The sequence below is a fragment of the Eretmochelys imbricata genome, chromosome 10 (genome assembly GCF_965152235.1).
Source record: "Eretmochelys imbricata isolate rEreImb1 chromosome 10, rEreImb1.hap1, whole genome shotgun sequence".
NCBI lineage: Eukaryota > Metazoa > Chordata > Testudines > Cheloniidae > Eretmochelys > Eretmochelys imbricata.
In genome coordinates this window covers 36,151,236-36,166,872 of record NC_135581.1, presented here as the reverse complement: position 1 = coordinate 36,166,872, position 15,637 = coordinate 36,151,236, and the positions used below count along the sequence as shown (strand labels likewise).

The window sequence follows — 15,637 nt, the reverse complement described above, 5'->3', positions numbered from 1 at the left end:
GATCAACACAGAAAACAGAGCCTTGGGATCCATCCACAAAGCGTTTATTACAAAACAAGCAGTGTTTAGTAGGCAGGATACAAACATTTAAAATCCCTGATTTCTTTTCTGTTCACCAGGCTCAGTCTGTCCCCCTATGGCAACACTCCCAGTTGCTAGGTAGTTCCAAACAGTGGTTGGGGCAGCCATCTGCCAAGCAGGAGTTTAGTCTTCATGTTAGCTGGAGCTCATTAAGCTACAGCACTGGCTCAGAAGTCAGCTTTCTAAAAATCACTGTAAAAGCCCTAAAAACAATCCCTCTCAAACCCCCAAGGAATTCTAGAACAGGTGTACAATGAAGGACAGCAGGAGCCGGCTGCCCCAGAGCAGGGCCCTTCCAATAGGTTAAACCTCTCACAGTTTTAGTCAGTTTCTTGAGATCTGAAAAGCCACAAAGAAAAACATAAATCGGGATGGAGCATGACAAGCCCCTTCTACTCTGTTACTCAGTGCCAGTGCTGTTGGCAGTGCCACCTGGAGCCAATTTACTTGGGTCTGACTCTAAGCTGAGACAAGGGCCAAGTCTCCATGTGAATTCATTAGATTGTGCTAGGGCTGAATTTGGTTCAATACCTTGGTGGCTACCAACAAATTTTACAGCTTCCAAGATGGGAAGAGAGATTTTAGCCAGCACAGATTTAGGTGGACTTGACCAGCCGTGTGCTGCCTGCTCTAGCAAGACCACATCCTCTGCCCACCTTAGATCCTAAGGTGATGGACGCCACAGAGAGACCAAAGGGCAAAAGTAGGGCTCGTCCTACTGATGTGGGCATAGACTAGCCATGGGAGCCTCTGAAGGTGGCAAGTTGCCAGAACTCAGCAAAACTAGAGCTACACCTATGCCTCCAGGGAGGGGACGGCGTGAGTGTCCACTGCTCAGTCAGTGTCCCTGAGAAAGCGAAGCGCCTGCTTCGATGGATGAACGTGGTGTGAGGCTGGGCAGCTCTCTACCTAAAGGCTGGGCACATCTTCATTCCTCCTGCCTCCTACCCAGAAAGGGCTCTGACAACAGTCTGTCTGTGAGCCGCAGGGACAAAGAGAGAGGCAAAGCCAATCTGGCCAGGTTAGCCACATTTAGCATCAAAGAACAGTGCCACAAATTCTGATCTTGCTCCAGCCTTTGGGAACAGCCAGCCAACTTGTACTGAGCAGTGACCCTCAGGACATCTTAACCCTTTCAGAACTGCTGAGTTCCCCAGTGATGATAAATGGGAACAGTGTTAGGGGGAGAGACCTGAGGCCAGCATGTGAGGCTCCCCAGCTGGGAGGAAGCAGGGTGGGACATCACTCTTCCTGATAGGAAGTCCTATTCCCTGCTGCCAGAAACTTTCCTTGAACCCACATGCATGTTCTCCACGAGACCCCACACCCACTCTCAACACAACTGGAGATGGGGAGGATACTGATCACAAAGAGGTCGGAGGGAGGGGCAGGGTGCTCGAGTGGGGAAGGAGGGCTGAGGAATGGAAAATGAGCACCCTCGGTGCTCTGAGAGTTAACACAGGCCCCACTGGAGTGGTCAGAGTCCCTTAAGCCCTCCTTCTAGAGCTTCACACCCAGTGCAGAGAGAAGCCTCCTCCCTGCTGACCGTGTTAGACTCACATGTGGAGGGGAGATCTGATAACAAGGCTGTGGTCACCACTGCCAGCTGAAGTAACCTGGGGCTGGGGGGAGGGGTGTGTCTGTGTGACTGTGCTTCCCCCAACCTGCTACCCCCATAGAAAGCGCCTTACCTAAGGCACCACCTTGAGATTCACCGAGTCATAAGCCGAAGTTCTCCTCATCTCCAGCGGCTTCCCCAAGAACTTTCGCAGTGCCTTGTAGTCTGGCTCCTCTTCAAAGGCCAAGGCCATTGCTTGCTGCAGGTAGCTGTGCAGGGCATCTGCAAAGTGGTACAGACACTCACAGGAATGGCTATGGTTCTCCAGAGCAGCAGCCCCAGCATTCACTCCCTGCGTAGCTAAGCCAGATGCTAAACAACACTTCCGCAGGGGCTTTTCCCAACAGACCCCTCCTCTGCACTGATGGGGGAACTCGGGCCCAGAGAGGGAAGCACCTTGCCTAAGGTCACCCAATGAGTCAGCAGCAGAACTGGGACTAGAACCAAGGTCTCCCTGTTCCCACTCACTTGCTTTAATCCCTGGCCAGCATCCCACTGTAGCAAGGCTCAGAATCACCACCTCATGCTGCATGGATGCTGACGCAGGGCATACAGATCACCCTCATTCCAGCTGGATGCAGAGCAAGGAGAAAAACTGGATCCATGGGGGAACCTGAGAGCGGGCTATGTCACCCCGCACAGATATCAGGAATCTTTCTGAAGCTCCCACAGCCTCCCTGGGCAGGATCTACAAGGGCATCTCTCGCAGTCAAGGCTACTAGTTCATGAGCAGACTGGCACTGCAGCAAAGGGTTTAGAATGACTATGGTCAGACACAGCCCGTCAGCTGAGACTGCATGGGGGAGACAGCCCAGTTTCTAGCTTCAGTGAACAACCAGCCCTCACACACAGTGACCCACTAGGTCCCACAGCCACACTCAGTATAAGTCCATACCTGGAGCTGGTTTTCGGCCGAAGCACAGTCGCAGAAGCCCGACCACGTCTGTTTTGTACCTACAGCATTTAGCACACACTCAATGCCAGTAAACAAGAAAGAAGGGACCGAGCGCTTGAACAAACTGCCCCCAGCGATGGGGACAGGTGAAAGCCATGCATGATGACCAGCTCAACTCAAACCCTCCAGCCCGTTTCGCCCACACAGTGATTTCAGGGTGGATTCTGCTCCCACTGCGGTCAAGAGGAGTTTGGCCAGCTACTTCCATGGGAGGCAGCACTTCCAGTCACAGATTTCAGACACCCCAAGATCTGTACCAGGACTATTGAGTCTCCCATTAGTTCTGAACCCCCTTCCCTCACTGCTTTCCTCCTGCGGGCCCCCAGAATGGTAGGCAGGGTCCCCAACCCCAGGGCTCACCTCTCTTTCTGCTCCATGACCTTGTGCACATCAGCCAGCTCGTCAGTCCAGGGCAGGAAGCCACACAACCACTTCACCATGCAGTAGCCCAGAGACTGCAGGTCACTCCGGCGAGATGGTCCTGATGGGAAAGTGAGAGAAACCCAGCAGCTCAGGAAACACAGTGAGAAAAGCAGAGTTTTGGAGTAAGACCCAAAAAGGCCTGGTTCAAGGGTGTCCCTCCCCGCAAGGAGACAGCATAGAACTGAGCTCTGGAAAGCACAAGGCTGAACAGCAGGAAACATTTCCTAGCGGAGTGGCCTAGTGATTAGAGTCAGGATTCCTGGGTTTTCATCCCAGCTCAGCCACCAATTCACTGCAACTATGGAAGCGCCTCTTCACCTCTTTGTGCCTCAGCTCTTCTTCAAGTGATGGTCCCTATTGTATTCACTGAGGGTTACACATGTGCGGCACGCGCCCAGAGTCGCAGAATCTGAAGTAGCATCCGTTGGTCCACACATGCGCCCTGATTCACCTCAGGCTTCTGTCCTAGGTGATAAAGGGTGGGGCAGACCAGCCAACCAAGTCTCCAGTTTCTTCTCACCGCTGTGTGGTCCAGGTCAGAACCCCCAATGTCCTCATCTCTGACGAGCAGGTTGAGATGCACAAGCATCTCATGGAGAGAGCCATGAGACCACAACTGGACACAGGCTGGGGAACCCCCTCCACCCCCCCCGTACATTGGCCCGAATCAGCGAGAAATGCACTCTGCCAAGCTTTACAGACACCCATTAAACCAGCACCCACTGTCCTGGATTTCCACTCCCCTCCATGGCTGGGTTACCACGACCTCGCATGGAATGGAAACATTCTCCCACCATGTCACGCTCCTGCCTGAGTCACTTGGTGACTGTGGAAGTAGCAGAGCAGCTGCATGGGAGGAGGGAGCAGCTGGCTGACCAGAGAGGAAGCCGTTACCAAAAGCTAATGGAAGAACAGTGAGGGGGAAGGATACAGGCAGAGGGCGCCCCAGGCAAGCAGGGATGGCAGGGGAGGAGAGCTGTCACAGTCTTGCCAACCCATCAGGGACTGCGGTCTCACCAGCTCCCCTGTGCCCATCCAGGCTGATGAACTCAATGGTGCCCTCATGAGGAGTCCTTCTGCCTTCGCGCTGAGCCACATGCTTTCCTCCCGGGCAGTATCGGAATGCAGAGCAGTAACCCGCCAGGGTGACCTAGGAGAGAGAGAGAGAGAGAGAGAGAGAGAGAGAGAGAGACTGTGAAATGTCTTCCTGGGCGACCACGCAAGGGGAAGGAGGAGAGTGCTGCTGCTCTGGGAGAACCCGGGAGCCCCTCACCTCCCAACGTCCCCTCTCCAGTTTAAGAGATCCCACCCCTTCTCCCTGCACCACCCCTTAAGATGCAGAGACTGAAGGGAGCCCAAATTCTTTCTCTGGGGGGTGAACACGTCGGGTACAGTGACCCTTGCAACGCTGCACACAGCGCCTGCTATGGGGCTGCACTGACACAGGGTGCAGCCAGGAATCAACCCTCCCCTCCATACGAGAATGCTCTAGCTAGGGCATTGCCCCACTTCTCCTGCTACCTCCCTCTGCTCCTGCTGTTCTCATTTCCTACCTCTGCAAGGTCGTCTGGGTTCACATAGATGTTCTCTGCTGTGATGTCCCCGTGCACATACTCGTTTCCATGGATGTACTCCAAGGAATCTAGCTAGGGGCAGAACAGGAGACATCACACTCACGCACAGCCCTTCAGTATCCCCAGTTAGCTCTGAGCTAGAGCATCTTCCCCAGGCTCGTGGCAGCTGGGAGACTAAGGATCAGGCTAACTGCACAGCCTCTTCCACTCTCTGCTTTTCACATGTTGGGAGGTACCTGAGAAATTCAGGGGGGTCCCAATCACTCTGTCTCCCAATTTCCTTGGGGTAGAACATTAATAGACCCATAAGTTCATCACAAACCGCCCCAACCAGCCCCATGCTCAAGCACAACGTTATACTATTCAGAGACTGGAGCCCGGCTTAGTCTGCTGTACCTGATCTTTAAAGGTGCTTAGCAAAAGTTGCTCTCGCCCATTGACTTCAGTGGGATCTGTGGGTGCTCAGTGCTTCAGGAAGTTACTCTAGTAAGTTTGAGCCATTTCACTGTGCTCTTTTGTGCATGTGTTTAGAAAGTAAGTTGTGAAGTTTCCTTAAAATTTCCCTGGAGGCAATGCACAAGCAGCAGCTGCACAGGAATCACCCATGACGCACTGGTCCCAGCCTTGGCCTGCACTGGAACTAACATCCTTGCAAAGGCCAGAGAGAATCCAGCTCTGAACGACCCCCAAAAGGATCGGCCTGCCACATACCACCCTGATGGCGATCTGGAAAACTGGTTTTTCTGTCAGAAGGTTCGTGCCATCGTTCAGGATTGACTGAAGGGTTCGTCCTAACTCAGGGAACACCAGAAACCTGTGAGAGAGCAGATAAGAGCACGTTGAACTTGGTCAGCACCTGTCATGGGAGGGTCTCAAAGCTTATTTGGGTAGCTCAGCAACCAATCTTGACCTGAACTGTTTTCCCTTACTCTCTAGTTTAACAAAGACACAGCTTCCCTTGTATTTGACAACAGAACCTGTTTGTGGAGAGGAGAGGGAGAGACACTGGCAGGTCAGCATTCCCTCTGAAGTATTATCGACTCATTACCACATTCCCTTCCACACAGAGCTCACAGGCCAAGACAGGCAAGGGGGAAGGGACAGCAGGAAGGAGGATTCCTGGGAGGAGGAGGTGAAAGAGAGAGAAGTCACTATGTGCACAGGGAGCGGGAGAGTGTTCCAAGCCTTAGCAGCAGCATGAAAGAAGATGCAAAGGCAAGAGTGGAAGAAGGGGAGGCTAGGAGAGCGAATGGCAGGAAGCAGACAGCAGTGGGGTAATCTGAGTAGCACTATGATGCAGGAAGCCAATGAAGGTCGGCGCAGCGAGAGGGGAAAAGGATTTTACCTGCTACAGTTTGGAGAGACTAACTAGGAGGAGAGACAAGGATTACTGGGGTTACAGTAATCAGATGAGAGAGGGCCAATGCACAGACAGTGGGTCAGTAGCTGGTGGGGTGAGGGTGGGGGGACAGAAAAGGGTGGTATTGTGAGAGAGAAGAGAGAGGCTGCAGCAAGAGCCTGGCAGTGGGGATCGAGGAGATAAAGAGGATAGTGGAGTCCTGGGAAGGAGGAAACTCCCCAGCTGTCCCCATCTGGCAGCTTGCAGTCCTGCCTTACCTGTAGTTACTCTCATGGAGACCAAAGCCAACGCAATTTGGGATCCCCAGCAAAGGCACCGAGTGCATCCTCTTCCACTTATCCACTAGGAGGGAGACAACAGGACAGATGGGCACGGCTTTGCCATGCTGCTAGCTAAGGAACTCTGCAAACAGTGAGGGCACCCCCCTCCCCCCCGCCAGCGCTTTTCCTTCCTCCCACAGATACAGACCCTCTGCACTGGGCAATTGAGAGTTCAAGGCTCATCCTGTCACCTGAGCTGCCCCCATAAAAGTCAGAGTAGCAGGCAATCAGACGGAATACTAAAAGCTCAGTGGCAGGCAGCAGGAGTTACAGGAAGGGTAGGATGAGGGGATCGGGGTGTGGGGATGCCAAACCCAGGCCAGGAAAGGGGGAGAGGTGTGGGATGCTACAGCCCTAGGTATTCTGAGAAGGGGAATGGCATGGACACCTATGTCCCACATATAAGGGAGGTGGGAATCACAAAGGCGCAGGTTTGACCTGGATCCCTACTCCTCAGATGTCATGCCCTGACGAGTACCCCAGGCTCAACTAGCTGGACAGAGAGCAGCTCTGCACAGCCAGGGTTGATGGAACAGCTACGGGATGGGCTCCAGTCAACCCCAGAGAGGACAGGGTGCACAGTTAAACAGCTGTCAGTGAGACAGAGACAACTCTACAGCAGGGGAACTCCTCTGAGCACAGCAAGGAAAAACACCGAGCTGGGAATGGGAAGGTGCTGCCCAACAGACACCCTGAGGTTTCCCGCTCCTGGGAGAGTCATTTCTAAACACACTGGTTAGCACTCAGCACTCTTTGAGGCACAGGTCAGACAATGATTTGAGTCACCTGAGTCTTGCCTTTGGAGTGTCTCCTAGCAGATGCACAGGGAACCCAACCATCCAGGAATGGCACTTACCTGTGATTTTCTTTGCCGCTCGCTGAAGGAAGATCTGCTCGTTGTAGAGCCTGCCATCTTTGGTGTCCTGAGGGTTGGGAGGAGAGAGAGACGAAGCTGCACTGTTTTACCTTCAGCGATGTGCTGCGTCAGTATCACCACCACATCCATTTACTAGGGAGAGTGTGGGTGTAAGAATCCTGCCCTAGCCCTTCTCACCTATGGATCTCACAGTACTGCACTGAGGGGGCTAAGGAGAGGGGGAGTCACCCAGGAGGTAAGTGGCAGAGCTAAGAACAGAACATGGTCTCCTGCCTCTCAGTCCAGTGCCCCATCTACTGAACCACGCCACCTCCCACTATCTATACAGCACAGCTAACCCAAGCACGGGAAGGCCTCAGGACAGACAGCTCAAGTGCTACTGCTCAGTGCTCTCTGCAGGTAACTAAGTGCTCCAGAGAATGAAGACAGCCCCCTAAACTGGTCGGAACTGTGCGATCCTGCAGCTCTTTCTGGGGTTGGAGCCTTCCAGTGGAGGAGCTTACTGAAGTTTGGTTCTATGAGTTTCCTCAGGCCATTCAGGGCTGGTGGAAGGAGCCAGGTGACAGCCTTGAAGGTGAAACTCTAATTGTCCACAGCAGGGGCAAGGCCGTGTGAGATAACATGGGAATTCTAACAACAGGAGCTGCACTGAACCCTGAGAAAGGCCACCCCCCTGTAGTTCAACCTGCCAAGAAGTACCAGAAATATGGCAAGGAAGCTTGTTCTCATGCCACTTCCTGCCCCTGAGAAGCTGCAGACAAATGTCTGGGTGCTGTACTGAGCCACAAACCCTCTGGGGTTCCCAGAACACCTTCTTGCACGTGGACGGATACATGCTGGTATGTATTTGGTATTGCTCTTTTTCCACTGCAGTTCCCTAATGGCCTGAATGTATTGTCCAGAAGCTGCAGGATGCCACATGCTAGCTTAGGAGAGACATCACAGAGTGGGAGAGGTGACAATTTCAGATCCACTGGCCCAGTTTGATATCATTAGCCCCACCCACACGTAGTCAGTAGTGCTGTTAATCGGCAGCTGGCAGGTGGTGCAGATTAACAAACTGCAGAATTCTTTCAGTACCTCCCCACCAAGAGTATTTTGGCTGGTGGAATGTGTATTGAACCTGTCCTGCTTTCTGAATCCTCAACACCCACAACTAAGACCTTGTGTCCATGAAGAAAAACAGTGTCCTACCATATCCCAGAATCCTTTGCCACTGCAAAGGGAGGAATTTGGGCTGTAGAAACAATGCAGTGTCAGGGCAGATGGGGTGGGTAGTGCTGGCATGGGACGGGACTGCTGAATGGGAGAGTTGGTACTGCTCTATAGTACTGTCAACACACAGAGATGAAGGTTTCCTGGCAATCTGTTAGTTCTATCTACACATTCTTTGTGGTGTTAAACATTTCTCATTAACCCTTCATTGGAGAAGTCTCCCCAGTAATGTTTTCCTCTGCACCTTTTAACTCGTTCTTCCCTGGCACAGTTCCAGTGACACTATTCCAGTGACTAAGTGGGCACATTCTTCCTAAAACCCCTCTTTCCTAGGATTCATCCCTGGGTTTTGCTAATAACAATTTCTAAATCCCATTAACCAGAAAAGCCAAGGCAGACACAGGACAGTGACCTGGATACCACTCTGGCTCATGCATTGTCAAGCACAGTCAACGAAATTCCAATTGCAGACTATTTATGATTGGGAATGATGCCAGTTCTGGAAAGCCCAGCTGAACTGGCAGATGCTGGGGAGCTGTCACAGGGTAACGAATTTAGATCAATCAGCATTTGACTTTATAAACTCATTCTGGCATCAGAGAGGTGACAGATACAGAAGAGTTCAGTGTTAGATCTACAGTCACTTTTCAGACTACAGAGTGTTCAGTACTTCTGGGGACAAAAAACAACACAAAACACACGCATGCCAAGAGTTTTAAATAACACTTTCTAGAGTTTTGTTGTTGTTAACCTTTACAAAACAGGCTTAAAGAAGATTCTATGACATATACTAAATTTATAAACAAAGGGGACAAACTCTACCCTCATTTACAACCAGGAAATCGACAGGACAGCAGAGGTGTAACAGAGGGTAGAATTTAGCTTTGTAACATAAAGGGCAGCCACTCTGGGGTGGCTTTTTTAAATCTTTAGATCTGTTTTCCTTACAGCTTTGCTCACTGCTATTTATTAAGGGCCTCCTGATCCAGCTTCCATTGAAGTCTAAGTAAGACTCCCCAGGGAGTTGTACGGGGTCTTTAACCTATGCAGTTTATTTCCTCATTTCTCTGACTAACTTCACCTGCAACAACAAAGACAATTATGCTAGTTAACACTGTGAAATCTTATGGAGAATGAGACTAGAGGGAACCATTATGATCTGAGCTTCTCCATTCTACCACTCCTTTCACCATGGTACCAGCAGTGCTGGTAGGTCAGACCAAAGGGCCCCATACATGGAACAGACCAGAACTCACAAGTTTGAGAGAGTATCTTTGCCTTTGAGGGCAGGCTCCAGATGCTGACTGTGCTGTGGAAGGATGGAACAAATGAGGTTACAGGTGCACAGGACAGAAGTACTTGCAGTGCTAGCTGCTCAGAAACTAGTGCAAGAGTGGCTTGAGTCTCAGTTATCCTCTGCCTCCCTCACCTTGGGACTGTGAAAATACCATCTGTGGAGGCCTCTTTGCAAGTGGCTGCATGACAATACCCACCTTGCTTCAGAGTTATAAGACCTTTGTCTCAACTCTCTCCAGACACTGCTAAAGCAACAAACACTGGAGCACCTAGGCATGGCTGTAGTATCAAGGGACTCTGCTCTTTAAACCTGGTATGTAAATAAAATGATTCATCAATACCAGGAGAAAGATGCGCCACAGTCCTCTGACAAAACACAAATATAGAAAACTGTGTAAGATCCCAAGCTAATGAGAGAGCTGCCAAAGGTGCATGTTATCCTCTCCTAGGGACAGGAAATGGATCAATGGCTTTCAACCCTTTAATGCTGTCCCTTTCCACATAAGAAGAGTATGGGACATCTATGGCCTCCTCCAAGGCTCAGAACCTGTTCTTTCCACTTGTGTGTGAGGTGGGTGGAACAGGGATGCTCTAAAATGGAGGGAAGAATTAATAGTCTAACCCTCAGCTTTTAAATACTACCACTACCCAGACATATGCTGGGTAGAATGTTGGATGCATTTCCAGCATCCTTTGCACGGGGCATCTCTTTGGAAGACCTGCTACAGACAGAGCAAAGGATTCTGGGGGTATGGGCCTACGAGGGCACTTCAGGTGCTTGCTGCACTGTACATGGCAATCAGGGAGTCTGCTGAACTGATAGAGTCTGAGGAGGCAGGATCAGGATGGGGAAGGGCAGCTAAATCCCTTATTTACCTAAGATACAAATTCACCGGTGACCAGCTCTGTCTTCAAACTGGGAAGTGTCAGCAAGAGGCTTCAATTATGATCTCTTTCAAGAAGCAGTTCCCCCTCTCTTCACATCCCCTGAGGGATCCTCCCCAGTAGACTGAACTTTCAGCATGCCACAGGAAGAGAGGAAGGGAGGGCTACTCTTCCTCTACTCCCCACCCTATATACTCATCATCCTCCCTCAGACGGCATCCCAGCATGAGATTGCACAGCACCTTCATACATCAGCCCACACTCGCTCTGGTTCAAAAGCTTCCCCAGTTTCCACTGCTTGCTGTTCTGGTCGGTCAGGATCTTGCCCTCTGGGAGAGGTGCCACGGAGGTGGACTTGAGCCGCCGGGGAGATCGGGGACTGACCTTTGCTTTGAAGAGGACACAAAAGCAGGGCTCTGATCAAATAACAGGGCACTACAGACAGAGTGAGTCCTGCTGCTCTCCAGCACACCGCAGCTCAGATTCCAACCAGAGACATTGTGATAATACCACCCCAGCCTGATAGAGCTCCCCATCTCTCGCTCCCAGACACTTCACCCTGCTCCTGCAGTGAGGCCCTGGGTTTCATGTATTCTCCTTCCAGCAGTGGACAATCAAACATCTCTTGTAACCCATCCACACCACCCTGTACTTCAGTCAGGAGGTAGGGAAGGGACATGATGGCAGGATGAACAAGCCACCTCTGTAGTGCTCCAGTGCTACCTTAAGTGCCATGAAGTAGCTGTCTGCCCCACCCCCACATGAGCACAGCAGTGGTGAGGAACACCCCAGCTCTCACCCTTGGATGCCACCTTGGTGCTTGGGGAAGCAGCTGGTGGGCTCCAAGCCTCCTCTTCAGTCGAAGTGGAAGCTAGCATTTTCTCAGAAGACATCCACTCTACTGTCTCTCTTGCTGGAGTCGGCTCATCCTGCCTCAGGGCTGAACAATTAAAGAAACAAACCCTCACAATGCCATCCATGGTATTCCAATGATTGTCGATCATAACACTCCGCACTTACAGCGCCTTCCATTCATGGGGCTCAAAGCCCTTTTTGGTGAAACACCTCACACCCACACCACAAAACAGGTCGGTGCTGTTAGCCCCATTTTACAGATGGAGAAACTGAGGCACAGATGAAGTCACATAGTGAGCTTGTGGCAGAGCTGGTTCAGAACCCAGGAGTCCTGGGACTCTACTCCTCAGGTCAGATTGCATTCACTCCCTTCCACTGCACTGCCATCAAAGACAACAATTTTGCATACCCTAAAGCAAGCAATAAGAGGATCTATTCAGACAGACATGTACTTGGTATGCCAATGCTCCACTACTTCTTGTAATCAGGAGGGTTTGGCTAATCCAGAATCTCTATCCAAAGAGGCTGCTGTTTAACCCAGTCTTACCTACCTTTCAGAGAGGACAAAGAGGCATCTGGAGTGAGTTGCATTGGCTCCTCATCTTCTTCTTTAGGCAGCTTATACCCACAGACAGGGCAGAAATGAAATGCTGTCTCTACCTTCTGGCCACACTGCGGGCAAAAGTTGATCATTCTGAAAAACAAACCAAGGCAAAGCAGGGTGGAGAGGGACAGGTGTCAGAGCTGAAGTGAGAAGTCAACTTTTCAAAGGTTTTTTTGGTGTTTTGGTGGCTGCGTCTCTGGAGAAAGAGGTTTACTAAGAGGAGACATCCATTCACCCACCATCAGAGGCTCTCAGTATGCATATTATTGTAAGAGCAAACGTGTAATTAACTGAGCTGCAAAGATCAGGAAAATGAGGCGCATAGAGATTAAATGATTTAAAGACCACACAGTGAATCAGGGGCAGAGAGATGACGGGAACCCAGGAGTCCTCATTCCAGCCACTAGATAATGCTGCAAGTGGAGTCTCCAAACTAGCGCTGGGACAGCAGAACTGGGAAAGCATCTGCCTTTATCAACATCACTATTATCAACCTCAACAGCAAGTGAGACAGTTTCTGCATCACCTGGGGAAGGAGTCCCAATGCAGCTGTGTTTGCTAGGTCCTAGCATGCACTCTACCTCTCTGCCCCTCACCTATCCATCTGGGCAATGCTTAAATGGTCACTAAAGCTCCCAAAGGTAGCAGGTAACTTGCTAACTGAATCTTTCTTTTCCTACTGCAGGGAAATCCTTTAGTGGGTGTGAACGCTGGGGAATAGGAGGGCACTGGGAACAGGCAGGACTCCCAGTATGGTATTTGTGGAGAAGTCACAGCAAGACCCTGGGTCCCATGATGAATTGCCAGGATTACAGCAGCACTGCTACAGAGCAGGGAGTAGCACCAGAGGATGGGGAAGAGGTTAGGTCCAGGCCAACACCCTCAAGAGACAATAGGGCTGCAAAACCAAGTCTTACACTGGGCCTTTCATCTGCCCGGCTGGGCCCATAGATAAACCCAAAGCAGGCCCCATTACCCAGCCAGCCCCCCTGGATTCCTGCCCAGCCCCAAAGCCCCCATCACCCAGAGGCACTCCTGCCCCAGAGACTCTGTCCAGCCCCACATTACCCCGAAGCCAGTGGTGAGCTGGAGCCAGTTCGCACCGGTTCGCGGGAACCAGTTGTTCCAAAACCAAAAGTGGCTCCTTAGGTGCCGACTCCATGAGTGCTCCAGGGCTGGAGCACCCATGGGGAAAATTTGGTGGGTGCAGAGCTCCCCGCCCCGCGCCAGCCCCCAGCTCACCTCCGCTCCGCCTCCTCCACTGAACGCGCCGCCCCGCTCTGCTTCTCCGCCCCCCGTCTTCCCGTGAATCAGCTGTTTGCATGGGAAGCCGGGGGGCTGAGAGGCAAGTGGCGGCTTCGCACTCAGGCCCAGGGAGACGAAGGTGAGCTGGGGGGCGCAAGGAGGTCTGCCCGCGCCGGAGCAGGTTACCCGGGGGGCACGCACGGGAACCGCTCCCTGCCCCAGCTCACCTCCGCCACCCTGGGCCTGAGTGCAAAGCTGCCGCTTGCTTCTCAGCCCTCCCTGGCTTCCCACACGAACAGCTGATTCGCGGGAAGCTGGGGGGAGAAGCAGAGCGGGTGGCGCGTTCAGGGAAGGAAGTGGAGGCGGAGCGGTGGCGAGCTGGGGCCGGGCGCAGGGAGCTGCCTGTGGGGGCTCTGCACCCACCAAATTTTCCCTGTGGGTGCTCCAGCCCTGGAGCACCCACAGTGTCGTCACCTAAGGTGCCACTTTTGATGTGATCAGTGGGGGGAGTGGCTGCTTCACTACCCCGCCCCTAGGAACCAGAGGGACCTGCCGGATGCTTCCTGGGAGCTGCCCCAGGTAAGCACTGCTGGGACTCCCCACCTCGCCCCCCGGCAGGTGCCTCTGGCTCTTAGGGGCAGGGTGGGCACCCACTACGGTGGCCCACGAGACCCTCCTGCCTGGTTCTGGGGGCAGTCAGGGGATAGGGGTGGATGGGGCATGAGTCCCGGAGGTGTGTGTGTGTGTCAAGGAACGCGGGTGGTTGGATGGGGCAGGATTCCCGGGGGGACAGGGGTGGGCAACGACCCCCTTGTGGGGTGAGGCGGGAACCGGGTTGTTAAGATTTTGGCAGCTCATCACTGCCTGTAGCCCCCACCCAACATCTGTCTAGCTCTGCATCTCCTGTCACCCAGAGTCACCCGCTGCCCGTCCCTATAACCAAACCGCCCTCTGGTGGCCCTGCCCAGCACTCCCACCACCCTGGGCTCCTACCTAGCTCTGTAGCCCCACACCCTGACCTACCAGGACCCTGGACAGCTCCCATCACCCTGGGGTGCCCCCTGTCCCACATCACCATCAGACACCTACCCATCCCACCCCAGCCCCAAGCACCTGCCCCTTCCCCTTGGTGCCCCCATCCCGCCCCCAAGCACCTGCCCCTTCCCCTTGGTGCCCCCATCCCGCCCCCAAGCACCTGCCCCTTCCCCTTGGTGCCCCCATCCCGCCCCCAAGCACCTGCCCATTCCCCTTGGTACCCCCATCCCGCCCCCAAGCACCTGCCCATTCCCCTTGGTGCCCCCCAAGCACCTGCCAAGCCGCCCCATTCCCCAGGGTTCCCCCCATCCCGCCATAGGCACCTGCCCGGCCCCGCGGCCTAGGAGCGGGTCTGGGGCCCTACCCGTGCGCTCCCCGCTTCCGGGCCGGGCAGCTCGCCTCTCCCCGGCGCCAGGGACTGGGCCGGCCCGGCCTGGCCACACCGCGGTGGGCCGCTGCAGCCGGGCCGGGCCGGGCCGCGGGGATCGCTCGGCGCCCAGCGCCCGCCGGCCCGGTGCCCACCAGCAGCGGCAACCTCCTGCCGCCTCGGCCGCGTCTCCCCATGGCCGCCGCTGCCCCGCCCCGCTCCCACCCGCCGCCTCTGACCTCAGCGGCGTCCCGGGCTCAGCTCCAGCGCGGGCGGGGCTTGCACGGGCAGCCTGGCTGCGGGGCCTCACGCCTTTGCCCTGCAAGCCGGAGCTTTGCGCCGGGACTTGCAAAGCCAAGAGCAAGATGCTGGCCCTCCCGTTCGTGGGGAAGGGGAACAAAGGGGGATCGTCACGTGACCCGCGCGTACCCCAAGGATCAGGCACTGGAGGGCAAGTGGCAAGCCCCTAGCTGCCCTGATTTGTAAGCAAGTCTCACGAGTTCGGAGGCCTGACCCACGGTTTGCAGTGCTTGGAGCTGGCAGTCCTGCAGCCGCGCTTGTTTCACACAGAGGAAACCCAGGGCGTGAGTGAGTGCCACTTCTCTATTCTTCCTCTCCTACGTCATTTCAGGGAGTTTCTTTAGCTAGCTCTGGTGTCCTGTTTGCAGAATTGTTGGACAGTTGGAAGAGGTAGAGTAAATAATTACTGAGAAAAACTAGAAATATCTACACGACTTCAAAGTTAGATTCCAGGTAGATGGTTGGCAGGTAGGAATATTCTGTTTAGAAATAATCACATTAAGTACTTTGGGTCAGTTTCTGTTTCACACTGGTACCTCACTGATTTGACCTTTGGTTTAAGCTCTTAATTGCTAGATTTATCCAAGATTTTTTTCCAAATGTCATGCACTGGGTAGCCATCAGAAA

General features: G+C 53.4%; 1 protein-coding gene across 3 annotated transcripts; it reads right to left on the bottom strand.

The window, feature by feature from the left end:
* Positions 1–28: 28 nt before the first annotated feature.
* VRK3 (VRK serine/threonine kinase 3) lies at positions 29–14,878 on the bottom strand. 3 transcript variants are annotated; one of them, XM_077828928.1, is made up of 14 exons: positions 14,708–14,878; positions 12,011–12,153; positions 11,404–11,544; positions 10,847–10,993; positions 9,680–9,732; positions 7,188–7,254; positions 6,269–6,353; positions 5,363–5,465; positions 4,631–4,723; positions 4,095–4,227; positions 3,015–3,135; positions 2,595–2,653; positions 1,773–1,921; positions 29–420 (listed from the first exon to the last, which is right to left on the bottom strand). In XM_077828928.1, exons 2-13 carry the CDS (start codon positions 12,150–12,152, stop codon positions 1,773–1,775), a joined length of 1,293 nt encoding a protein of 430 aa, XP_077685054.1. In that variant the 5' UTR covers position 12,153; positions 14,708–14,878; the 3' UTR covers positions 29–420. The 3 variants fall into 3 exon arrangements, with proteins under 3 accessions (XP_077685054.1, XP_077685056.1, XP_077685055.1); XM_077828930.1 differs by lacking the exon at positions 14,708–14,878 and adding an exon at positions 14,667–14,684; XM_077828929.1 differs by lacking the exon at positions 10,847–10,993.
* Positions 14,879–15,637: the final 759 nt, after the last annotated feature.

Excerpts from the sequence above, each read along its gene's own strand:
- VRK3 (XM_077828928.1), bottom strand. The coding sequence starts at position 12,152 with ATGATCAACTTTTGCCCGCAGTGTGGCCAGAAGGTAGAGACAGCATTT. Across the intron at positions 7,255-9,679 it reads AAAGATACTCTCTCAAACTT|GACACCAAAGATGGCAGGCT; the intron begins GTGAGTTCTGGT and ends CCCAACCCTCAG. Across the intron at positions 5,466-6,268 it reads CTCCATGAGAGTAACTACAG|GTTTCTGGTGTTCCCTGAGT; the intron begins GTAAGGCAGGAC and ends GCTCTCTCACAG.